The sequence below is a fragment of the Gossypium hirsutum genome, chromosome A07, assembly GCF_007990345.1.
Source record: "Gossypium hirsutum isolate 1008001.06 chromosome A07, Gossypium_hirsutum_v2.1, whole genome shotgun sequence".
Classification (NCBI taxonomy): domain Eukaryota; kingdom Viridiplantae; phylum Streptophyta; class Magnoliopsida; order Malvales; family Malvaceae; genus Gossypium; species Gossypium hirsutum.
The window spans coordinates 6,236,935-6,263,775 of NC_053430.1; the positions used below are offsets into that span (position 1 = coordinate 6,236,935).

Consider the following 26,841-nt stretch of genomic DNA (forward strand, 5'->3'; position numbering starts at 1 on the left):
ACTATATAATGATAAATTGGTCCTACCAAAACTGATATATGAATTAATCCAGAATTCCCATCATTCACCTAATTGATAAGTTTAATTGGAAAAAAATTTATTATTATATTTTTTGAAAGAATAATTCTTTATGAGTTAATAAAATTATTGAATTATTTTACTTTAGTTTACGTGGTTTGTTTTGACTTTCCCAAAGTCATGATGTCACACTCTTTTACCATTGCATGGCAATTACGTAGTTTTTCAAAAGTCAGTGCCCTATCTTATATTACAAATCTCACTTGCTTCAGTGTCTCAGTTAAGCTAAGGCTAAATCTAAAGCTATCTTTGCTGTTCTTCGCGCGGTCTCCTCTTTTCTTCTTCATTTTTTTCCTCTGTAAAATTCCCCTCAAGGTTTCAAAAACGTCGCCGTTTTAAAAGTTTCCGGCTTTCGTTTTTGCCACAAAACCGCTAGTGGTTTTCCGGTTAATCGGAATACATTATTATTATCCCTAATGCATTTGTTTTGAGAGGAATGGGTTGTGTCTTCGGGAAGCAATCACACCCACCGTCTTCAGATCGCCGGCGGCGGAGCAAAACCGTAGCTTCACCACGTCATCCACGTACTCATCGTCGCCGGAGCTGTGGTGAACCATCTACTGAAATCTCAGTCGTTAATGCTGTGGACCCAGTTGTGGATGTTGAAGAGAAGGAGAGACCGAAGCAACCGAAGCAAAAAGCTAGACATACTGGTGATTTCCCGGTGAGCATTCCGGCACCGGAGAGACGACGGACACCATCAGACCTTAACCAACAAGGGTGGCCGTCGTGGTTGATGGCTGTAGCTGGTGAAGCCATCCGTGATTGGACCCCAAGACGTGCCAATACATTTGAAAAGCTTGACAAGGTATCTTTTGAACTTAATTTAAAAAGCTTCCTTTCATTATAATCATTTTAACAATCTGGGTTTTTCTTTTTTCCTTTTATTGAATTGAAAGATTGGACAAGGGACTTACAGCAATGTGTACAAAGCTAGGGATCTATTAACAGGGAAAATAGTGGCTTTAAAGAAGGTTAGATTTGATAATTTAGAACCAGAGAGTGTAAAGTTCATGGCAAGAGAGATACTTGTATTAAGGAAACTTAATCATCCAAATGTAATTAAGCTTGAAGGCTTAGTTACTTCAAGAATGTCATCTAGTCTTTACTTGATATTTGAATACATGGAGCATGATCTTGCTGGCCTTGCTGCTTGCCATGGAATCAAGTTCACTGAGCCTCAGGTACCCATTCTTTCATAAATTGGGTTGTTAGTTTTTGCTGATTATAGCTTGATTTTACTGTTAAATATTGATTACTTGGTATGGGTTCTTTCCCTATTTTGCTTGTCTAATTGAGAATTTTATGAATATATATGGGTAAAAGTGCCATGGAGGCCCTTACTAGTGCCATTGAGGAATTGGTCCTTCCTATTAAAAATTTCATCCATTTCTAGTTTTAAAAACTAGCTTAGCGAAAGGAATAATTAGACAGTTCCACCTACACGAACCAGTTTTTAACAATAGAAATAGATGGAAATTTTAATAGAAAGACCAGTTTACTTTTTGATCTAATATACACGGATTAATTTGCCTATTTTTTGAGTAGGAGGGCTAAAATGCAATCCAACTCCTAGTACAAGAGCCTCCATGGTACTTTTACTTATATATGGGCTTTTGATGTTACTCTCAAGTATTTTAGCTTACTACTTGGGTCCCATAGCTAGTGGTTTTGACATTCAATTTTGTCTGTTGAGCTTTTTTAAGATATTTTTGTTTTTATACCCTTTTTGAGAGTGTATGCAAATTCATGGAAATTTCGTGCTTCACTTCAATTTTTGTAGTTGGTTTTACAGTTCTTTTGAATTATACCTTTTGTTTTGACAGTTTCTAGATGGAATGAATGAGAAATGACAAGATGGTTAAAGAAAAGATCCTACTTTTCAAAAGTTAATCGATTCCTAATATAGGTTTTTTAATATATTTACAACAATGATTCACATCGTACAAGGTTACAACTGTGTTTGATGTTACTCCAACATGGTGATTTGCCACCTTTTTGAAGCTGAATTCCTTGGTTTGTAATAGTTGGTTGTTTGCTTTAGAAGGCTGGTTCATTGCTGAAATTAGATAATTGTTGCACAATGTAGAAAAAGTGCCGAGAAATGGCGTTAGTTTGTGATTAGAAATAGTTAAATGCTGGTTATGGCTTGTGATATTGTGCACTTGCAATTGTTAGAAATAGTTAAATGCTAGTTAAATGAGGTTTTACATTGCTGAAGAAGTGAAATATTTAGAAGATTGATTTGTTTTGATGTTTCTTTTCTTGGGCAGGTAAAGTGTTATATGAAGCAGTTACTTTCTGGGTTAGAGCATTGCCACAACCAAGGTGTTTTGCATCGTGATATCAAGGGTTCTAATCTTCTTATTGACAATGAAGGGATTTTAAAAATTGCTGATTTCGGGCTGGCTACCTTTTATGATCCTGAGCAGAAGAAACCCTTGACTAGTCGAGTGGTTACACTTTGGTATCGTCCACCTGAACTACTTCTTGGGGCAACTTATTACGGTGTTGGGGTTGACCTCTGGAGTGCTGGGTGCATTTTGGCTGAGCTAATTTCTGGGAAGCCAATAATGCCAGGAAGGACAGAGGTATAAAATTTGTCTCTCTTTTATTGATCTGCTCATACTTAGTGTATGTTATATTAATGCATATGGTCATTAGTGGCCCATATGGGTTTGAGTTTTAGATGCTTAAAACACATTATGCTCAACCTTGAAACTATTGTTGGTGATGGCATTGGACATTGGTCAAGGCTTAATAAGCCAATACTGAATGATCTTGGAGATTGACATCACATTTTTTTCGCTTGCTTAGGTTGAACAACTGCATAAGATATTCAAGTTATGTGGATCCCCTTCTGAGCAATATTGGAAGAAATCCAAATTGCCAAATGCAACGCTCTTTAAGCCACAGCAGCCATACAAACGCTGTATAGCTGACACTTTCAAGGATTTTCCACCTTCTTCTTTACCTCTTATTGAAACTCTTCTTTCAATAGACCCTGAAGAACGAAGTACTGCCACTGCAGCCCTTAACAGCGAAGTGAGTTGTATCAGCTTTGTTAATGCATCTCTCGAGAAAAACCAATATTCATGTTTTACCTATGATCCTTACTTATATATATTTCAAAATAGCTTTATTGATTTATGTTGAGCATTCCATGTTTAATTATTTCATTTCCTGTCTGCAGTTCTTTACCACTGAACCATATGCTTGTGAGCCGTCAAGTTTACCGAAGTATCCCCCGAGCAAAGAAATGGATGTAAAATTGAGAGACGAACAAGCCAGAAGGTTAGCCATCTTTCTCTTTTTTCCACCTTTTGTTTTCATTTTGTAGTTTGGCTATATTCTGGTAGCTGACATGCATTTTTCACACATAGGCAAAGAGGTCTAGCCAGCAAGGTTAATGCAGTTGATGGTGCTAGGAAAGTTAAAGTTAGTGAACGTGCTAATCGAGCAGTTCCTGCCCCCGAAGCAAATGCAGAGATTCAAGCAAACTTAGATGTAAGTGAGACACTTTTCTCTTCATATTCTTTTAATAATGCTTTTACCATTTTATGTTCATTTCACTTGATTTTGAGAATTTCTCATGAACGAAGTTTCCGAGCTGCTGCATATTAATTGCCATCTAAATTATTCCAATTACGAATATTAGCTTTAAGTGCTTGGCTTTGTTAGTTAAGGCTGAATTTTAAAATACCTTTCTTGAGTATTATGTTTGTTTGATCACATTTTTCGACCATTTTGGCCACGGTTCGGTCACTTTTGGGTTTAATGCCGATACTTGTTTGTTTGATTGGTTTTCTTTTTCCAGAAATGGAGAGTAATGACACAAACAAATGCAAAAAGCAAGAGTGAGAAATTCCCACCTCCCCATCAAGATGGAGCTGTTGGGCATCCATTAGATGCTTCACATAAAGGGCCTCTATCTTTTTCCGCAACTGACACTACTTTTGGCTCATCAATTTTCAACTCTAAGTCATCCGAATCTGCTAAAAATCCTGGACCTGTCATCGGTTCTTCGAGAAGAAAGAAAACCAATAAAGACCCCCAAAGGGCTCCATCTAGAAAGTTCATCCGCGGTTTCAAACCATCTTCGATAGGCCTATCGATGGATTTCCTGTTCCGAGGTAAGTCTGAGGTGATTCGTAGCTAGAATTAGAATAGTTTTCCAAGTTTATAAACCTTTTTTTTAAGGGACTTAAAATGCGGTTTTCCCATTTATTCTGCCCCCATCTATTTTGTATCTGATCATATAAATATCTGGTGTATAATCCATGCCAAGATCCCACATTATTTGGTGTATAATCTGCCTATGCAATCCCACTTTTTGTTGTACAGTTCTTTTGGATGACAATGCAAAATGTTCAATATTTTCATCAGCTTTGAATAAAAATCTAAAATTAATTGCTTCAAGTTTTAGGGTTAGCTTTACACAATGCTATTCAATTATACATTATTATTACTCTTTTAATGGATTTTATAATTAGACAATTATAAAAAAGAAAAAATCAAAGGGAGGGATTTTTTAATTAAACTACGATTAATATTTTAATAGTTTAATCATTAATATATATTTATTTAATTATTTGAATTTTTTTATATAAAACAAAAATTTGACATGTATAATTACGTTAATGAAATATAACATAAAATATTAGTATGTAAAATTTTTCTACATGGCAAGTAGATTCGTTATTTGATTATACAAATTATTACAACTTTTGTATTGTTTTATTTAATTAACCAGAACATTAATTACATTCACAATGTTTTGTATAATTAAAAGGGAAGAGATTTATTTACACTTATGTAAATTTAAGTTATTATTTTGTAATTTTTTATACAATTAATATTTTAACCATTCAACTGTGATATTTTATGCTCCATTAACGTGGGACATGCATTTTAAGTTTTTTTTTTACATAGATTTAATTTCAACTTTCATTATAGTTTTTTTTTTGCAAAATCTATCAATTCGTTGTTAGTGTCAATATTGAAATTGTAAAATTCAAAAATTATAAAAATTAAATTTGAACAAATTAGAATGGATAAACCAAATCCAAATAATCGAGTTATGTTAATGAAACCTCTTGGTAGATTTCACCAAAATTGCGTGATGTTGGTGCTTTGCCTCCTTGATTTCGATCAAGGATTTATTGGCTTCACCCTTGGAAGAGCATGGGTTGTGGAGTGTTAAGGGATGTTTACTTGATATGTTCTCAAGATGAGATGGAACTTCATACTATCAAGGTTATATTGTTTTTGTTTGTTTCTTTTTAATGGTTTCGTAAGTGTTTCTTGGTTGCAGGGGCGAAGCCAGAACAAACTTTTAGGGTGCGATTAGTTTACTGTAATGGAATAGGGCTGTAATTGAATAGAGCTGTAATAAGTAATTCAACTGTTTGGTTGAATGGAATGGAATAGAACTGTAATAGCATTCTTGTGTTTGGTTGAATGGAATGATGTTGTAATAGCATAAGGAAAAAAACTAAAATAACCAGAATACCCTTAGTAGAATTTTTTTTAAGATAGATGATTATTGTTATTGTTATTAAATTTTAATAAGATTATTCTTGAAAATAATTTAATAAAAATAATAAATAGTTTAACCATATTTTAACATAATTATTATTAAATATAATTTAATAACATTCTTAATATAATTATTATTATATAAATTAAAAAATCAAAATATATAATACTGTAAAAATATATATAATCAACTTTATTATTTTTAAACTACAGTACATATTTAACGTGCTAAAATATCATTACTGAAACAAATAATTTAATTATTCTACAATAAAAAATAATTAAATATTAGAAGTAATAAATAACTCATTGCTAAAAAAATAATAAATAATTTGAGAATTATGTTTTACATCCAAGCATAATATTCATATATTAACAAAAAGTTACATGATTTCATTAGTTTATATGTCATAATTCATATGTTTTAAAATTTTACAATATAAAAAAGTTACAACATTGTAATGATATTCTATCATGTCATTATACCATCTAAATATTACAAACACAAAAAAAAAACAAAATAAATTAACTACTTTATCTTATGGTCGGGAGTTTGATCACTATTCATGAGAATGGAGCACATTTCGTAACTATTTATCTTGTTTACCCCTTTAGAGAGCACCCACAATAGCATTATAACTTTATTTTAATTTACATTTGTCATTATACTATGAGAATATACGTAAATTTGTCAATTAACTTAATGTGATTGAATTTTGCCACTAAAATTTGAATTTTATTGAATATTTCAACCAACTTTGATTTTTTTTAATTGAAATTTACCACCTAATATTGATTTTGATGATTTGAAAACAAATTTTAACAAGAAATTTATTTTAATAGTTAACCATAACTTAATTTATAAAATATAATACATTAAATTAGAATTTTTTTATTAAATTAAAAGACTTGAAAATTAAATATAACTTAATTTTAATTTTTAAAATTATCTTAATTAATTTATTATTTTAACTATTAAAATAAAACATTAAAAAATATGTTTTAATTAAAAATTATCTTTAAATAAATTTGAATAGAAAAATTCAGGTAAAGATAAAACTAGGCAAAATTTAATAGAGAGTTCAATTCGAGTTCAATTCGAGGGGTTACATTTACTTATGCCTATGCGGAGGGACAAGTTAACTCACGAAAGCATAAGTCATATGTAACCCGAAAGTATTCACTAGCCTGTACGGAGGGACGAGTTAACTCACGAAGGCGTAGCGTTTACTTTCACTTAAACGGACGAGGCCCAAGTAGAGAGCTCATGTTATGCAAAATGCAAGCGCACGGTGTGTGGGAGAAACTCACAAACCTTTACGTTTTATTTAAAAAAACTACAAAACTAAAGCCATAAAACTTAAAGCTGAAAAACAAAAAGAACAAAACGAGTTAGGAAAACGTTTACAACATAATGCGAATGCATCATTTTTTGAAAACAAACATTCGAGGATCACAACTAAATGTTGATTTGAACAAGGAACTTTGAAAATTTTGACAACGCGAATTTAATTCCAGACATGACTCTCAAAAAGGGGTCCCTAGTGGAGTCGCTAGCTGTAGCGACGTAAAAATTTTCGCTTTCGTCGCTAATTGAGGTGATTTATTGGAAATTTGAAAAACCGACTTTCGATTTTATTAAAAAGGGGAGTTGCCACTAATCCTTTTTTCTAGGTGTGATCGGACACCTAATAAATCATCTTTTTTGAAAAGAAAATTTATTTGAACAAAAATGAAGGCCAAATTTGGGTCTACGCGAAAATCCAGAGAAAAATAGGGTTCGGGAGTCGGTTACGCACGAGGAAGGTATAGCACCCTCGCGACGCCCAAAATTGGTATCTTGTTAAACACGCGTTGACTTTAATTTCAAAGAACGAATTCAATTTAATATTTAATCATGATCCAATTGAAAAATGAGAATTTTTAAAACACGAAAATTTTGAAAACACGAAAATTTTTGAAACCTGAATTTTTTTTTAGAAAAAAAACACGAAAAATTTTGGAAACACGAAAAGTTTACAACACTAGAATTTGGACAAATTACATATCCTCATCTGCATTTTAAAAATAAAATTTGATCACTTACCAATAATCACAAAAATAAATATCCTATTTCAAAACACGAGAATTTTTAAATTTTTAAATTTTTTTTAAAAGGACGTCCCATTTTAACACGAACCAATGATATTCACCCAACATAGCGATGAAATCAACGACCTTATGTTAAATCGATATGTTGCCTTATTTATTGAAATTAATTAGAAGAAAATAAAAACATTTCTAAAATAATAAAAAGAAAACTAATAATAATGTTGTAATAATATGTGATCTAAAATATATATTAAATTCGGAATGAGTAAATAATAATAAAAAGGGTAAGAATATACCAAAGTCTAATATTATGGGTTACTGAAATTAATCTCTTTTCTCCTCAAGTTGTTGAAATGGGCCTTTGTTGGTGATCGTCATTGAATCAGATTGCCGCAAATAAAGTCGGGTTGACCCGACTATTTAAAATTTTTTTTTTAGACCAAATTTTTACATGGCCCAAATAAAATTCACATAAGGATAAAAGATTCAAATCATTTCAGCCTATATTACAAAATAATTCCCACCCAACTAACTTAATATTTCAAACCAAACTAAACCCAACTCACTAATTTAAAATAATAATAATAATAATAATAATAATAATAATAATACAAACCAATCCAACTCACTAACTTAATAAACCCAACACAACCAACCCAACCCACTAACTTAACATATCACCCAACCCACTAATTAACCCAAACTAAATTTAACCTATCAAACCTTACATAAACCAACCCATTAACTAAAATAAATTTTTTTAATACTAAACCCCCCCAAACAAACAAGTCTCCAGCAGCAAACAAAGAAAGAAAGAAGAGATCCAAGCTTCAAGCCGTCGAACCCCTCTTTCTCCTTCCAACGTGTGCGCCACCAACAGCCATTGTATGCGCCGTGTGAAATCAAGCTACGGGTAGTTGAGGTTTGGTTTTTGGGGTGGCTGATAATCGTTTGGCTCGGGTATTTAGAGTGGGTTTCGGTTTGGGAGCTTGGTTATGGTGTTAATGGTGGTTAGTCTCTGGTTGGTTGCTTGCTTGCCGGATATTGGGGTTTTTTTCTTGCTTAGATTGTTGAATGTTCCTTTTTTTTTGGTTTTTTTTTTGCTGAAATTTTTGCTGGAATTTTTTTGCTCTTTTTCTCAAATGGGAGAATCCTCTCTTTTTTGGTGTGTTCTTTTTTTTCTCCCCCCGGTGTTTCTACCATTTTGCTTGTTTTTTATGCTATTTGCAGGTAGTGTGTGAAGAAGGAGCAGCCACCCATGTTTGTGGCCTGAAAATCTGGGAAGTGGGTGCCCCAAATCACGTAATCTGTCTGAAGGACCAAATCACAAATGCAGCAAAATTTCTGGGGTTAAATATAATTTTTAGAAAATTTAGGGTTAAAATGTAATTTAAGGAAATTTTAAGGGTCTAAGTGAAATTTAAAAAAAGTATAAGGGTCAAAATAAAATTTAGGAAAAAGTTTAGGGGTCAAAATGCAATTTTTATTTTTTTTTGAAATTTTGAAAATTAAATACAAACTCTAGTCGAACAAAAATTTAGTGCTTACATCTCTATTTGATTTAAAATCATTTTATGAACTAGTTTCTATGTTCTTAGGATAAGATCACTTAATCTTGATTGTGCTTAAATATGGTACAAGGCATTTCAACAATTTGATTTAGATAGTAGACAACAAGAGGGCTTAAACTTGCAGCTGTTCTAGTACAAAGGTAGCTTAGCTTATGCTATGTAGATTATTACATGGGTTATACAGGCAGGGTTGAGTGGCAGGAGTAAGGACTTGAGAGGTATACATGCTTGTATAGATAGTAGAAAAGCGACACTTTTGGTCCATCTATTTTTTAGCGTTAATGATGAAAGTAATAGGAGGGCTTTTGACGGGGAAGAGCTACCTTCATCAAATCTCTAATAGTTATTAGGAGTAACTAATATTTGAATTTTGTTTCAACTGTTTGAACAAAAAAATAAACTGGCTTCCTTCATGAATCAAACCCCCTTGCTGCGTTTTTGAAATCATTTTGTACTGATTAAAGAAAATATTTTAGCTACAAATCATAAGTTACATAGAGTAACTTAACATTGCTATCATAATAATCTAGCACAAGATAGTGTTAAAGGTCTTCAAGAATTCAAGTCCTCATAATTTACAGATCCCACAACTGTTCAGAGGGCCATTTTTTCAGGCAGGAGGGGGAAACAAGGAGCCTATTTTAGACTATCAGATTTATCAATCATGATTTTGCATCACTTCATACCAAATAATGATTCAATTGAATTTAGTATAAAGTAATAAAAAAACTGCTTGAATATATTATGAAGCTGCCTATATGTTCAAAAGGTTCAATGTACCAAATTAATGAAGCAACAAAACGGGAAATTATTAAATTTACTCTGACATACCTTACAGACTCACTTGGAAGATCTAGTAGAATGACCCTTGTGCTTATCTATAATATATCACTATGTCTACGAAGCATTAACAACTTGCTTTTCTATGAAAGGAGGAACTAAAATCTTAAACACATACTACTTTGACATTTATTTAATACTATACATATACAAATAACACAAAGCAGAAACCAGGACATCCTTCGTGAAAGAAGAGAGGACAAAGTGTCTCTTATTATTGATTTTTTTTAATTTCAAAAAAGTATGGATTAGAGGTGATCCAATACTGTTATAAATAACTATTCTGGTCTTGTTCAGACATAGCACTAAACCATAAGTCAACTTAAATCACACAAGTATTAATTTTTGTGCATTTTCTTAACCCAAGTGATAGAAAGTGACTAATTGAGAAACATACCAGGTGCACAAAGAAATCTTCAACAACAACTGTATTACTCTTTAATAGAAATGCTTCATTCCTATTTTAAAAACAAAATCCACATAAATCTGCATGTGCAGTTGAAGATGATAAGGATCCTGTTAACATTAATGGGAGACAATATTAATGGCAAACAATACAAAGTGGTGCAAGTTTAGCACCCTAAAGTTGACTTTGAAAAAGTGGCATGGGATAATTTTTTTTTGTCCTTGAGATAATGGGCTATTTATTGTTTGGTCCTTAAACCTCAACTATAAATAGGCCTTCTCATTTCTCATTTCAATTCATCCCAACCAATCTTTCTCTCTTAGTTTTCTCTCTTCTCCCATTTGAGAATTCTTAAGGAATTCTATTTGTTTGTAATACTTTGGAGATAGTAAAGTTATCATCTGGTGTTAGTGCCCGAGGACGTAGGTATAATTTACCGAACCTCGTTAAAACTCTTGTGTTCTTTCTTGTCCTATTTTTCTTTCAATATTTGAGGGTATAATAGTAGTATTTAATTGTGCTATTAAATTACTATAGAAGGGATATTCTGACTAAGGAAAGACTTGGTATTTAAGAGATCCATGTGATCCACCTCTCTTCCCTGGGAATTGAACTTTGTGTGATTTTTTAGTACAATAATTTACACGCTTCCGACCCTATTGGAACAACAAGTGGTATCAAGAGCCGAAGGTTAATCGTAGTATGCTTTGTGGTTGCAGTTTGAACTGATCTTCCACATCAGAAAAGATTTCCTTAGGTATATTGAAAGATTATGGAGAAAACGGTCGGTGTAGGAGCTTCAACATCGTCCATGTGGATAAGACCGACAATTGCAAATGCAAGACTGGCCGTGGAGATCTTTGATGGCACGGGCCATTTTGGTATGTGGCAAAGTGAGGTTCTAGATGCCCCTTTTTCAGCAGGGTCTAGACATTCCCATTGATGAAGAGAAACCAGATGATGTACAGGAGAAAGAGTGGAAGGCGATCAATCGGTTGGCATGTGGCACAATTCGATCAAGCCTTTCTCGAGAGCAGAGGTATGCTTTTTCAAAGGAGACTTCTGCAAATAAGTTGTGGGTGGCACTTGAAGAAAAATTTTTGAAGAAAAACAGTCAAAATAAGCTCCACTTGAAGAAAAGACTGTTTCGCTTCACATACGTCCCAAGTACCACAATGAATGATCACATCACCAAATTTAATCAGTTAGTCACTGATTTGCTGAATATGGATGAGACATTCAAAGATGAAGATTTGGCTTTGATGCTGTTGGGGTCACTTCCTGAGGAGTTTGAGTTCCTAGAAACTACTCTACTTCATGGCAGGAGTGATATATCTCTGAGCGAAGTCTGTGCGGCCTTATACAGTTATGAACAGAGAAAGAAGGACAAACAGAAAAACTCAATCAGAGATACAGAATCTTTAGTAGTCCGAGGTCGTTCATACACTCGGAAGAAAACTCAAAAGGGGAGATCAAAGTCAAAGTCCAGACTCGGGAAAGATGAATGTGCTTTTTGTCATGAGAAAGGCCACTGGAAGAAAAATTGTCCAAAGCTGAAGAATAAGGGAAAAGCTGCTGTAGATGCTTGTGTTGCTAAGCATGATACTAGTGACTCTGAACTATCACTGGTTGCATCATCATCGTCGTTCCATTCAGATGAGTGGATATTGGATTCGGGTTGTACCTATCATATGTCCCCTAACCGGGAGTGGTTCTCTGATTTAGTAGAACTAAATGGAGGAGTTGTTTATATGGGCAATGACAATGCCTGTAAAACTGTTGGGATAGGTTCAATCTAATTAAAGAATAAAGATGGATCAACCAGAGTTCTGACTGATGTTCGGTACGTGCCCAGTTTGAAGAAAAATCTCGTCTCATTGGGAGCCTTGGAATCCAATGGTTCAGTTGTTACTATGAGAGATGGGGTTTTGAAAGTGACATCTGGCGCACTTGTGATATTGAAGGGCATCAGGAAAAATAACTTGTATTACTACCAAGGTAGTACAGTTATTGGAGCAGTCGCTGCAGCTTCCGGCAACAAAGAATTGGACTCAATACAGTTGTGGCATATGAAGTTGGGACATGCCAGCGAAAAATCCTTGCAAATTCTGGCAAAGCAAGGATTGTTGAAAGGTGCAAAGGCTTGCAAATTAAAATTTTGCGAGCATTGTGTTCTGGGAAAGCAAAAGGGAGTGAAATTCGGTACTGCTATCCATAATACAAAAGGTATTTTGGAATATGTTCACTCAGATGTGTGGGGGCCTTCCAAGACACCTTCATTGGGAGGAAAACACTACTTTGTTACTTTTGTTGATGACTTTTCCAGAAGAGTTTGGGTGTATACCATGAGAACTAAGGATGAAGTGCTTAGAGTTTTTCTTAAATGGAAAACTATGATCGGAAACCAGACTGGCAAGAAAATCAAGCGGCTTAGGACGGACAATGGAGGGGAATATAAAAGTGATCCGTTCTTCGATGTGTGCCAAGAGTATGGTATTGTTCGACACTTCACAGTTAGGGATACACCACAGCAGAATGGATTGGCAGAGCGTATGAATCGAACATTGCTGGAGAAAGTTCGATGTATGTTGTCCAATGCTGGGTTGGGCAAGCAATTTTGGGCTGAGGCTGTGACATACGCTGGCCATCTTGTTAATCGTTTGCCATCATCTGCATTAGAAAGAAAAACTCCTATGGAGGTATGGTCTGGAAAACCAGCTACAGATTATGATTCCTTACATGTGTTTGGATCCACTGCATATTACCATGTGAAGGAGTCAAAGTTAGATCCGAGGGCAAAGAAAGCTCTCTTTATGGGAATCACTTCTGGAGTGAAGGGATTTCGTCTTTGGTGCTTAAGCACAAAGAAAATGATCTGTAGCAGAGATGTTACATTTGATGAATCTGCCACATTGAAAAAGGTAGCAGATAAAGATATTCAGACGAGCAATACTCCACAGCAGGTGGAGTGTACTCCAAAAACAGGTGGAGTTTGAGCAGATGGGGATTTGCCCAGTTAATAAGTCTAATTCTCCAGCCACAATGGAAGAATTAGAGGTTGAAGAGGTTCTGACCCAAGAACCACTAAGTACACCAGAACCAGTTGCAGTTGCAAGGCCACGGAGAGAAATTCGTAAACCTGCTCGATTTACTGATATGGTGGCCTACGCCCTTCCCGTTGTTGATGATATTCCTATCACTTATCAAGAAGCAATGCAAAGCTTAGAAAGTGATAAATGGAAAAGCGCCATGGATGAAGAAATGCAGTTTCTCCGGAAGAACAATACTTGGGAGTTGGCGCAATTACCGAAAGGTAAAAGGGCAATTGGATGCAAGTGGGTATTCGCAAAGAAAGATGGATCTCCTAGCAAGAAGGATATTCGCTACAAGGTAAGATTGGTAGCTAAAGGCTACGCTCAGAAGGAGGAAATTGACTACAATGATGTATTTTCCCCTATTGTGAAGCATTCCTCCATTAGAATTTTGTTGGCCTTGGTAGCACAGTTGAATTTGGAGCTAGCTCAACTTGATGTTAAGACGGCTTTCTTGCATGGTGAGTTAGAAGAGGAGATCTATATGACTCAGCCCGAAGGATACACAGATGCTGGTGGTAGAAATTGGGTTTGTAAGCTGAACAAATCGCTATATGGATTGAAGCAATCCCCGAGGCAGTGGTACAAGCGATTTGATAGCTTTATGAGAAGGCAGAAGTACACAAGAAGCAAATATGACAATTGTGTGTATTTGCAGAAGCTGCATGACGGATCTTTCATTTATCTACTCTTGTATGTTGATGATATGTTAATCGCTTCGAAGAGCCAAAAAGAGATAGATAAGCTGAAGGCTCAGTTGAATCAAGAGTTCGAGATGAAAGATCTAGGTGAGGCCAAGAAGATTCTCGGCATGGAGATAAGTAGAGATAGACAGAGAGGCAAGCTTTGTTTGAATCAGAAGCAATATCTGAAAAAGGTATTACAATGTTTTGGTGTAAATGAAAACACAAAACATGTAAGTACCCCACTTGCTTCTCATTTGAAACTTAGTGCTCAATTATCTCCGAAAACTGAAGAAGAAAGAGAATATATGGCAAAAGTCCCATATGCTAATGCAGTTGGGAGTTTGATGTATACGATGGTGTGTACGCGGCCTGACATTTCACAAGTTGTTGGAGTTGTGAGCAGGTATATGCATGATCCTGGAAAAGGACATTGGCAAGCTGTGAAATGGATTCTACGGTATCTTCGAAAAATCGTAGATGTTGGTTTAATTTTTGAATAGGATGAAGCACTTGGTCAGTTTGTAGTTGGATATGTTGATTCCGACTTTGCTGGTGATTTAGATAAACGTCGTTCAACTACGGGGTATCTGTTTACTCTTGCGAAAGCCCCAGTGAGTTGGAAGTCTACCTTACAGTCTACAGTAGCTGTGTCTACTACAGAGGCAGAATATATGGCAGTTACAGAAGCTGTTAAGGAGGCTATTTGGCTTAATGGATTGTTGAAAGACTTAGGAGTTGTTCAAAGTCACATAAGTTTATATTGTGACAGTCAGAGCGCTATTCATTTAGCGAAAAATCAAGTCTATCATTCAAGAACCAAACATATCGACGTAAGATATCACTTTGTGCGGGAAGTCTTTGAAAAAGGAAAAATTCTACTTCAGAAGATTCCAACAGCAGATAATCCCGCAGATATGATGACCAAGGTGGTAACAACAATCAAGTTTAATCATTGTTTGAACTTGATTAACATCCTGAGAATTTGAGCACCTTCAGGTGTATGGCGCTCGAGAGTGCATTTGTAGGCACTACAAAAGATAGCTTTATCGAATTTGGGGAGTTGAAGGAAGTGTGTGAAGATGTGATTATCCTAATCAAATCTTCAAGGTGGAGATTGTTAACATTAATGGGAGACAACATTAATGGCAAACAATACAAAGTGGTGCAAGTTTAGCACCCTAAAGTTGACTTTGAAAAAGTGGCATGGGATAATTTTTTTTTTGTCCTTGAGATAATGGGCTATTTATTGTTTGGTCCTTAAACCTTAACTATAAATAGGCCTTCTCATTTCTCATTTCAATTCATCCCAACCAATCTTTCTCTCTTAGTTTTCTCTCTTCTCCCATTTGAGAATTCTTAAGGAATTCTATTTGTTTGTAATACTTTGGAGATAGTAAAGTTATCATCTGGTGTTAGTGCCCGAGGACGTAGGTATAATTTACCGAACCTCGTTAAAACTCTTGTGTTCTTTCTTGTCCTATTTTTCTTTCAATATTTGAGGGTATAATAGTAGTATTTAATTGTGCTATTAAATTACTATAGAAGGGATATTCTGACTAAGGAAAGACTTGGTATTTAAGAGATCCATGTGATCCACCTCTCTTCCCTGGGAATTGAACTTTGTGTGATTTTTTAGTACAATAATTTACACGCTTCCGACCCTATTGGAACAACAGATCCTGATGAAGTTTTTATCCACTCTTCACAACCGGAGCTTGAGGATGAATTTGTGGAAATGGGAAATCGATGGAATTCAACCGGAGCTTGAGGATCAAGAATCGATGGAATTCGCCGGCAAGTAAGAATTTGGTGGCTTTAGTTTGAAATTGGATCTAGGTTCGGGCTTGGATAAGGTTGGTGAGGATGGTTTAGGGGTGAAAAAGATGGAGAAGGTTGGAAGGAAATAGGAATCAGAAGTGAAAAAAAAAAGAAGAAGAAAAATGGTCAGATGTGAGAAAGAAGAGAAGGGCAAAGTCGATAAAATTTCACGCTGAATAGGTATTCAGTGAGGAGGCTACTGAATGATAAACGGTAGTTTTGCCTTGAATAAGGCTCTAAGGAATAAGGCTGTAATAGCCCTTCAACCAACCAAACAATGGAATAGGGTTGGGCCCACTGAATAAGGCTGTAATGGTTTAGCATTACAGCCAACTAAACAAGCTATTAGGGGCGCTGAATGAAATTTTAAATTTTTATAGTCTATATCTTTATAATTTTTAAATGATTAAATCTAATTTTTATAATTTTAAGGGAGGCTAAAGTACAATTTTACTTTTACTAATTTAAAATTTTTAAAAAAATTCAAGGGCCTAAATATAAATTTTTCATTTTAGGCCAGCCCCTGAATCCACCTTTGCTTGGTTGTGGAGTTTAATTTCGGTAACTATGGAAATATAATTGTATATATAAAATTTAGTTTTGGTTTTAATTTTCATAAGCTACTAACTTTAATAGCATTACCATTTTATGATTACTTATTGTATATACAAACAATTAAATTAAATTAACATGAAGCTAGATTTATTTGTTATTCTTCTTCATAATATTAACCCAACATGAAAATAATTGAATTAATTTATTTTCTTAAATATGTATAATTAAATCAAAATTTAATCCATATAATAAATAAAAGATAATTTATAATTATGAGATTTATTCCTAAGAGCCGTAGAATATAGCTAAAATAAAAAGAGAAAGAGAGAGAAAGAAATAAGTCTCTTTTCTCTTTTAATGTTAGCATAATCATCTAACTTTGCTGAATGAAAAATCTCGATGACTACCATAACATACAATTAGCAACATGGTTTAATATGAATCAAGTTTTTCATATATTTCCCCCAAGGCAAGAGAAACCACATTTTCGTCCCTTTTGATTCATTTTTCAGCTTCGTTGGCGACTCCTGAAATAAGAAAACCTTCAGCTATGTCAACCTGATTTTCATTTTCATTAGAGGTATTCATGCACGACACTTAGAATTCAGACTGGCCTCATTTGGCCTAAAATTTATCTTGTTGAAGCTTATGAACAGGTCTAACGATGTTGGTGTTTGGGATATCAAATTACCTCACTGGATGTCTGGGATTCGTCAGTCCCATCAGATTTGCTAAACGACTCTTTCTTCTGAAGATCATTTTTGCCTACAACAATAAAAATGGTTGTTGTTGAAAAATTCAGAATTCATGATTGAAAGCATGAAAAATGTACTTACAATTACAATTATCATCATTCTTCTTATCCTTGACCAAAGGTGTAATGTAAAATCTGAAACTTGGTGAGCTTGGACAATTAAGAGGGTCATCTACACTGCCAAACTCTAAACTCTGTGTTCTTCTTTCTCTGGTGTTGTTGTTGCTATCATTTCTTTGTACAGAGGTAAACTTTTGACTTTCATTTGATTCATTACTATTACCATTTTGGGAAATAAGATCTTCACCGGAGTCAGCAACAGCCCTTTTTCTGCTTCTCCGAATCTCCTCCACCCTATGGCAGAGGAGCGGAGGCAGTTTAGGCAAAGGCATCTCTATTCTGTTTTTGATGGTTTTCTTTTGTCTCAAATTTCTTTAAAAGATTAAATGAAGCAACAAAAATAGGGTTGAGAGAGATGGGGATAACAAGCCAAATGGATGGTAATTTTGGGTTTATAATAGCTTCGACAAACACCATCAGATATTTAACTTGCATACTATTCATGGAAACATACACGTATTATATACCTATATAAAAGATTCATTTTCACTATTTTGTTTGGAGTATTGAAAGTATATTAAAGAAGTTAATGTATCTGGGAAGTTGTTCTATTATAAGAATCGAATTAAATTAATTTATCTATTATTAAATGGATTAATTACTCTTTATACTAATAAAAAATTAAAAATGTCTAAATATTAAATTTTAATTGCAGTTCAATCATAAAAACTTTTTTTTTTTTAAAAAAATATTAACTCTATCAAATAATAAATTATATATACTTTAAACAATAAAAGGGTTGGCTCTATTTTAATTTGATCTTACTTGTTTCTTTTTAATACTATAAGAACCAAATTAATCTGTTAAATAGCATAAAAACTAATTTCATCAAACCCAACCTTTCAAATATATTTACCCATATTAAAACCTTAAGAAAAGTGTTGTACATGCCCTCAAAACCATCATTAATTTTTATTTTTATTGTTTCAATTTCTTATTTAGGTTTTCTAACAACTCAGACATGGTCAAATACATGGGAATAGCAAATGTGGGATTTTGATTGACAAGTAAAAAAAATTTCACAAACTAGGTTGGGTATAGAGTATAGTAAAATATATATATATATATATATATATATATAAGAAATGTGACATATTAGTAGATATAGTTAAAAAAAATAAATTGTTAGTATATCAAATACAACAAATACTCACCAAAATAATATTGTGTAAAAAAAGTTTAATGGCCCTTAAAACATAAAAAGCTAGGTTAAAATAAGTTAAAAGTCTCTGTACTTTTCAGAAATTTGAAATTCAGTCTTATACTTTTATCTTTAAGAATTTAGTCCCTCTGCTTTTTAGTTTTTAAAATGTAGGTCTATTTGTTAACACTATTATTGTTTTTTGTTCAATTTGTTAGTGTGACATTTTAAAATAAAAAAAAATCACTTAATAGATGTAACTAAAAAAATGATATTTTAATGAACTTAAATTTAATAAAATAATTTTAACAGTGTTAATAATTGTATTTGAATTTTGATAATTGTATTTGAATTTTGATATGTAGAGAGACAAAATTCTTAAAAATAAAAGTATAAAAACTAAATTTCAAATTATATTTTAACAAAAAAAGAAAAAAAGCAAGAGGTCCCACCGGGAGTCGAACACAGGTCGCTGGATTCAAAGTCCAGAGTGCTAACCACTACACCATGGAACCGAGTGTTGGACACAGTACTCAAAGTAAACTATTTTATTAAGGATAATTAATTAATTAGAGAAATTTATACAAGGGCTCTAAAAGTAAAAATAGAAAAAAAAGATAGGTGACGTAGATTGAAGCAAACCTTACAATGTTGGGCAATAATCAATCCTTAAATTGCAATTAATATATCTACCTAATACAAGTTTGAATCATTCCAAAATTTCTTTTATGGCTTCTCAAATCATCAATTTAATTAGTTTAACAATAATTAAGTAAGCCCTGATTAATGGCAAACTTAGTAGCATCATACGTATAGATTATTACACGCTTCCCATATAGATGAAAGCTATTATGTATTAAGTATAGAGTTTGATTCTCATTTTAGGTATGGAGTAGCTTTAAAACTCGTGGTTAATATCTGCCCTTTAATGGGCCTACATAATGTGGAGGATTAGTTCTGCGCTCGCTCTGATAGATATATTGAGAAATTAAAAAAGAAAAAAAATATAAAAATTAAATGATTTTTTTTTAAAATGATAATCTTAAAAATTGAAATGTTCAAGTTTAAATCCCAACATATATAGGTTTTTATTAATTTTATGTAGAAATATAATAACGCAAGTATTCTCACTATAGTATAACTTTATAAAGAAAACATGGTTCTTTAATTATTTTCTAATTAAGTTGGAATCCAATCAGGGGCAGAGGGAGGAGGCTGACAGCAGTTGAGATTTAGTGTCCTTAGTGCAATGATTTTGTTTACATATATTTGTATTTTGTCTTTAATCGTTTTTGTACACAAAGCAAAATGGAAGCAAATATTGACTCGCTAATTATTTAATGTTTAAGTAATACTAAGTGGTATTATGTGGTTAGATCGTAATATAGAAAAATAATTTATACTAGTAGATAATCTAAACAAGTCCTTAGTCTAAACAAAATTAGGTAAATCGGTTGAAAGACTAATATGTCATCTATTAAGTCTAATTAGGGAGATAACTTATCTTGGGTATTAGAGCAGATGACTTCCAGAAAATAGAGATATAAATGTGACTGACTAGACTGACAATACATTGGATAGGACCCAAGTAGAATAGGCCCTAGATCTATTTATGAATCTATTCACTGTAACGTTCATAGTGTGACATACATTAATCCTAAGTGGATCAAGGACTATGTACGTGTGACTCGTAAACTTTAATGTAAATTAAGGCTTAAGTTCAAGTAGTTAAGGAACCAAAAGTTGGTACATCGGATACACGACTTCTGCAGTATGTAGCATCATTTCACAACAGTGAAATTCATAATCTAATAAAGGATCTTAGGTACAAAAGTGAGGAGTCTAATTGGTGAGTATTAGAGGTTGTGATAATTTATTGTACATGTTGCTAAGATAGTGAATTATCTCTTTTAGAAAGGCCCCGCGAACGTAAGAAAACCGAACCATATAAATATATCGTGTGTTCATTGTATTTTTGGTTTGTTCATACTTAATGCCTGAAGCAGTTGATACTAGTTACCAACACTGTTTTCGGCACTGCTCTTATTTTACTTGCAAATATCTATTTTGAAACTAACAACATATATATTATAGAACACTTCAAGTATCAAAACGTTTTCAACATCAAAAGAAAAGAAACTGTGCTATATATCATTAATTTCCTCCTCTAACTGTAAGTACAATAGGTTAATTAGCTTTGTTTCTTGTAGATCTTCTTTGGCTTAGGCTGTATTCCATTTGGTTTTCACAAAATTCTCTGAATTCAATATCCCTTTTGTTGCTAAACATATGTATTATATATATATAGGATAAATCAATAATTGTCTGAAATATCGACATTATTGAGGAACACCATCTTCTTTTATTGACCAACAATGCTCAATATATTACCAATTATTGTCCAAATCATATTCCTCAATAGTGTTATATCCCTTAAGTACACATAAGAAACTAACCACAAGTTACTTCTCAATTTGGATAGATAGCTGTTTCACATATGATCTATCAGATAAAGATATTATGGATCTTAACTTTCAAAATACTCAAATCCCAGTCACGTTTATTTAATATTTTGATATATTGAATGTGGTAATTTTTTAACTTGGTCCTTAAATTGTTTTCTTTTTCACATTAGTTCCGAATCTTGATAAATTTTCTCAAATTGATCCCTAAATTTGGAATCTGTTCAGGAGTGATGACATGGTGCTATGAGATTGTGCCATGCCATCACTTGAATTTTTTTAAAAAAATTATATAAAATTTTAAAAATAAAAAATATTTAAAAATGTATATAAATTATAATTTTTTTAAAAAAATTCAGGGAGTGCCACATCATCATACTGAACAAAATCCAAATTCAAGGATCAAATTGAAAAAAAATTGTCAAATTTTGAGATTAATGAAAAACAAAAAAGTAAAATAAAAAAAAGACCAAGATAAAAAAAATTTACCCAGTTCAAGGACTAAATGTTACTTTTTAACTTTTAATAAAATATTACAAAGGAATAACTCCGTATCAAAACTTAAATCAATATAATGAATGTTAAGGTTGTCTTGGGTAGTGCCATTTAACTTGTTGACAAATCTCAATTTTGATTTAGTGCAGTTATACACATGAAACTTTGATTGTGGTTCAAATTGTATATATGGAACTTTAATTTTAATTCAATTATGTACATTCAAAGATATAACTAAATCAATTTAGTTCTTTATTTGTATATGCAATATATAAACATAAAAATATGCTATACCAATAATTATATTAATAATTTGTGAGAATTGAATCAAATCAAAATTTTATATATAAAATTACACAAAATCGAATTTCATGTTTAAAAGTACACATTAAACCAAAGTACATGTATAGTTTTGAGATTTATCCTATAAATTAAAAAATAACATCAATTTATAAAAATAAAATCAATTACAATACACCTAAAAAAAATCAAATTTAATTTCAGAAAGAAAAAAAACTTCAAAGCTGAAAAGCCATATTCAACAAAACATGCAACTGATGTTTTCTATTAATCGTAAAAAGTTGTGGTGTTTTTTGTAAAATAAAAAAGGACCCATCTTTAGTCTCTATTAATATATCACACCAAATGTGTTAGAATTTGGATAAGAAGAAACTAGTATTGGGTCTTTACCTGACTTACAATTAACCTCCTTCTACATATTATTTCTATACATTATATACCCTTCAAACATCAAAGAGAAAGACTTGTAGCTCAAAAACAAAAATGGCTTACCACCATCCATGGATATTCATCTCTGGCATTCTAGGTATAATTCCATTTCCATATACATATATATATACATACATATACATTCATATAATTAACATCTTGTTCATTTCTGAAAATCCCAACAAATATAGGTAACATTCTCTCTTTCATGGTGTACCTTGCTCCTTTGTAAGTGTTTCTTCTTTTCTTTTCTTTTTCTATGTATACATACACATATATAACATGGGATTTGATGTATATATATATTGAGAATTGCTAGGCCAACATTTGTTCGGGTTTATAAAAAGAAATCAACAGAAGGGTTCGAATCACTACCTTACGTGGTTGCCCTAGTGAGTGCGGTGCTATGGATCTATTACGCCACTTTAAAACCCAATGCTTTCCTTTTAATGACCATAAACTCCATTGGTTGTGTTGTGGAAACCATTTACATCATCGTCTTCATCGTTTATGCTCCCAAGAAAGCTAGGGTATGCTACTAATAATACTGTAATATACATATATATATATATATACACAAAAAAAAAAAAATAACGAGCTTATATAAGGTTTTGGCAGATATTGACATTGAGGTTGCTTCTGGTATTCAATATGGGAGCTCTTGTTTTGGTTCTTATTACACATTTCTTTTTAAAAGGGAGAAGTCGAATCCATGTTATTGGATGGTCATGTGTGGTGACATCGGCTGCTGTTTTTGCAGCTCCTTTGAGTATAATGGTTAGATATAATTATTATTGTTTAATCAATAATTTTAATTTGATTTGTCTTGTTTTAATTATTAATTAATGGTGTTTAATTTTTTGATAGAGGTCGGTCATTCACACCAAAAGTGTGGAGTTCATGCCATTCACTTTATCATTTTTCCTCACCTGCAGCGCCATCTTGTGGTTGGTTTACGGGCTACTTCTTAAGGACTTTTATATATCTGTAAGTATTTTCAAATCCATATATCTATATTATAAGTTGAAGATACATTAAAATTTTAAAAAACTAGGTTATATTTTAATTTGGTATTAATATTATGCTTGGATTTTGTTGAGGGAAATTGATCTCTTCGTCGAAGTTTTTGGAGTGTTGTTTGTTAGGTAACTGATTAGACCTCAATAATGATTAGTAGTCGTGTCGGAGTTTTGTCTCCCACCTCTATTAAAAGCCAATTTTCCATGAGAGACTTGGTTTGCAAATGGGGAGCGCCATGAGGAATTCGGTAGTATGTGGGTGTACACCAAGGGAATATAAGCGTCTCTGCCTTAGTGGGGTTTGAATTCCTGACTTATGACATATAGATCACCAATTAAAGAATATTAGGGATAAAGCTAAAACATTTTTTAGGACGAAATTAAATTGTAATTTTTACTATAGTAAAAATATAATTTTTAAAAGATTAAATCAAAATTTTATTATTTAAAAAAGATTAAATCAAAAGTATGTTATCACCTCAGAGACTTTTCTTTAAGGAGTAGTCTCCCTCACCCCTTAACAAATCTAATTCACTAATACAATTAAATAATTCTTTTAATTTAAATTTTTTAAAAAGAAATTGATACCCAAAATTTTCCTGTCATTTAAAAGGTAAAATTGGGACTATCAAAATAATTATTTTCACTATTTTTTATTTAGAAAGATAACTCCAACATTAACCTCATGATTTGGACTTTTTTTAAAAAAAAAATTAACATTAGTTCACTGATCAATTTTTTAACAGTATTAGTGGTTTAAACTAAGGCATAACAATAATGATAAGTAATATTAAATTATACCAAATTAATATATAGAATAAAATTTCAACATTCTCAAGTTGAATATAGTAACGAAAAATAATAATTTGATGGAAAAATAGAGTTTTTAAATTTCATATCTATACCTTGACTTGTGAAATGAAAATATATAAGTTAAAATATGCTTATAGTTTTTGCGCTTTTTAAATATTGAAAATTTAATTTTTTTAAATTTTAGATTTCAAAATTCAAGTTCAACTGTTAATTTCTTTTTGTTAAGTTGGTTGTTGTTACATTTTGAAAAAAAAAATATTTATTTGATAGTCTTGTAATTTAAAAAAGATTTTGTAATTAACTTGAATTTAACCAAAAAAAATTAACTATATTAATATTTAGACCTAAATTTTAAAATTTAAAAAGTAAAAGAACTAAAATTTTAAAAATATAAGTACAAGAACTAAATTCTTAATTTTTGAAAAGTGCAGGGAGTATAGCAATGAAATAAAAATGATTTATCTATTATTTTTTCTCTATTGATCAAATGCATGAAATGTGGCCTCAACCTAGAAATATCGACCCCTTCATTCACGCATTTCTAATTTCCTATTGTTGTAGTTTCACCTCATTTTTATCTGATTTCTTTATTGGTTTAATAATCTCAGCTCCCAAACATTGTGGGAGTTGTTCTAGGAACAATCCAAATGCTACTATATGTAGTCTACAAAAAGTTCAATAACAACTTTGCCAAAGACCATGAAAGGAAGCAACCGTCGCCGACTGTGAACGGAAAGAACATGAATCATATCAAAGCTTCAAATATAGACAGTTCGTCGCCGCAAGTTTCACTTTCCGGTAACATCGAAGTCGGTAGAGATGAAAATTTGTATGGCCCTCAGTTAGAACATAGTGATGATGAAGCTTAATGTGGAGTTTGAATTTGCCTTAATTTTACATTGTTACCCATTATACACAACTTTTAAAGATATTAATATGTAACTAAAGCCAAATTAAGGCAGGAGCAACCATTGAAATGATTGGACTCCTGGTTTTTCAAGGCTTCCTTTTTTAAATATTTAATTTTGCATTTTTTTTCTTTGCCATTGGAAAGAAAATTCAAGATTGGAGGATGCTTGGACTCTGTAACATCTCCCAACTGAAATTTATAGTTATATTTACAATTATTGAAGGTTCGAATTATTCCTTAGCCCAATAAAGTAGGGTCATCCACTATGTCATACATGCATAAGTGCTTTTGGGTTTATTCTCCTCAAATGGATCTAAAGAATAAAAAAGTAGATATTAATTTAGCTTTAGCTCTGTTTATGTTATTGGTATTATAAGGGTTCAAATATAGTGAAGTGTGTTTTTTATTCGGTATACTGATAAATATTTTATAAAAAGAGAGAGTAGATTTTGAGTATATTATAGTACAATTTTCTTTTAGTTTTGCCAAGTGCAATTGAGAAAAATAAAAAAAATAAAAAAAATAAAGAACACACAAATTTTACGTGGAAACCCTTTCGAGAAAAAAACCACGGGCAGAGGAGAAGAAAATTCACTATGTCGAAAATTTGAATCCAATACAAGAGGAATAGACTATGTCTATTTATAGACTTGTAAAGCCATATTCTAGTAGGATTGAAACACCTTATCCTAATCAATATAAAATAGATGGAGTTTAATAAGGTTTAAAAACCTTATTCTAAAATAAAATAAAAGAAGTCTAGTTCTATATGGATTTTACTTTTATTTTATTTTCCATCGTATTTTATTAAATAAGAATCCGGGTCACTTAATTCTAACAATCTCCACCTTGACACAAGTTCTTCATCGCGAACTTTTAATGAACAAGTTCTTCATCGCGAACTTTTAATGAACAAGTTATCCACCTCTTCCATAAAACCCCTTAAGGGTTTAAGTTCAACAATGAACACCAACCAAGTCTAAGCAATGCTCAAACTTGGTTATAGGAAGTGACTTAGTCATCATATCTGCAGGATTTTCATGAGTACTAATTTTGCTCACAACAATATCACCACGAGCAATAATATCACGAACAACATGATACCGAACATCAATATGTTTTGTTCTCTCATGAAACATTTGATCTTTTGTAAGGAAGATGACACTCTGACTGTCACAAAATACTGTACTGATTTGAAGGTCTTCATTGAGTTCACTAAATAGTCCCTTCAACAAATAGCTTCTTTACAAGCCTCAGTAATCGCCATGTACTCAGCTTCAGTGGTAGACAAAGCGACTGTAGTTTGCAAAGTGGATTTCCAACTAATTGCACAACCTCCGATTGTAAAGACGTAACCTGTGAGTGATCTTCTTCTATCAAGGTCTCCAGCAAAATCAGCATCAACATGCCTTATGACTCCATCTTTAGTTTTTCCAAACTGTAAGCAAACATCAGTAGTGTCTCGTAAGTATCTTAAAATCCACTGAACTGTTTTCCAATGTTCTTTATCGGGATTTGCCATGTATCTGCTAACTGCACTGACTGCATATGATAAATCTGGACGTGAACAAACCATAGCATACATGAGAGATCCCATTGCACTAGAGTATGGAACATGTGACATGTACTCAATCTCATCATCTGATTGTGGAGACAAAGCCGATGAAAGTCTGAAATGGGCTGCTAAAGGAGTACTAACACACTTAGCACTCTGCATATTGGA

At 32.5% G+C, this 26,841-nt stretch overlaps 3 protein-coding genes and 1 non-coding gene across 4 annotated transcripts; 2 read left to right on the top strand and 2 right to left on the bottom strand.

Moving 5' to 3' along the window:
- Positions 1-270: 270 nt before the first annotated feature.
- On the top strand, positions 271-4,497 carry LOC121232031 (probable serine/threonine-protein kinase At1g54610). Its single transcript, XM_041117364.1, has 7 exons — positions 271-886; positions 978-1,262; positions 2,352-2,669; positions 2,896-3,123; positions 3,272-3,372; positions 3,462-3,585; positions 3,896-4,497. Exons 1-7 carry the CDS (start codon positions 515-517, stop codon positions 4,235-4,237), a joined length of 1,770 nt encoding a protein of 589 aa, XP_040973298.1. The 5' UTR covers positions 271-514; the 3' UTR covers positions 4,238-4,497.
- A 12,438-nt stretch (positions 4,498-16,935) lies between these two features.
- LOC121232032 (uncharacterized) lies at positions 16,936-17,854 on the bottom strand. Its single transcript, XM_041117365.1, has 3 exons — positions 17,512-17,854; positions 17,367-17,440; positions 16,936-17,202 (listed from the first exon to the last, which is right to left on the bottom strand). The coding sequence occupies exons 1-3, from the start codon at positions 17,819-17,821 to the stop codon at positions 17,095-17,097; spliced, it is 492 nt and encodes a 163-aa protein (XP_040973299.1). The 5' UTR covers positions 17,822-17,854; the 3' UTR covers positions 16,936-17,094.
- Positions 17,855-19,133: 1,279 nt separating this feature from the next.
- On the bottom strand, positions 19,134-19,205 carry TRNAQ-UUG (transfer RNA glutamine (anticodon UUG)). The gene has a single exon. It is a non-coding gene; the product is annotated as a tRNA-Gln (tRNA).
- Positions 19,206-22,330: 3,125 nt separating this feature from the next.
- Positions 22,331-25,351, top strand: LOC121232033 (bidirectional sugar transporter N3). The gene is made up of 6 exons (XM_041117366.1): positions 22,331-22,473; positions 22,568-22,604; positions 22,696-22,906; positions 22,995-23,153; positions 23,244-23,363; positions 24,817-25,351. Exons 1-6 carry the CDS (start codon positions 22,431-22,433, stop codon positions 25,075-25,077), a joined length of 831 nt encoding a protein of 276 aa, XP_040973300.1. The 5' UTR covers positions 22,331-22,430; the 3' UTR covers positions 25,078-25,351.
- The last annotated feature ends 1,490 nt before the right edge of the window (positions 25,352-26,841 follow it).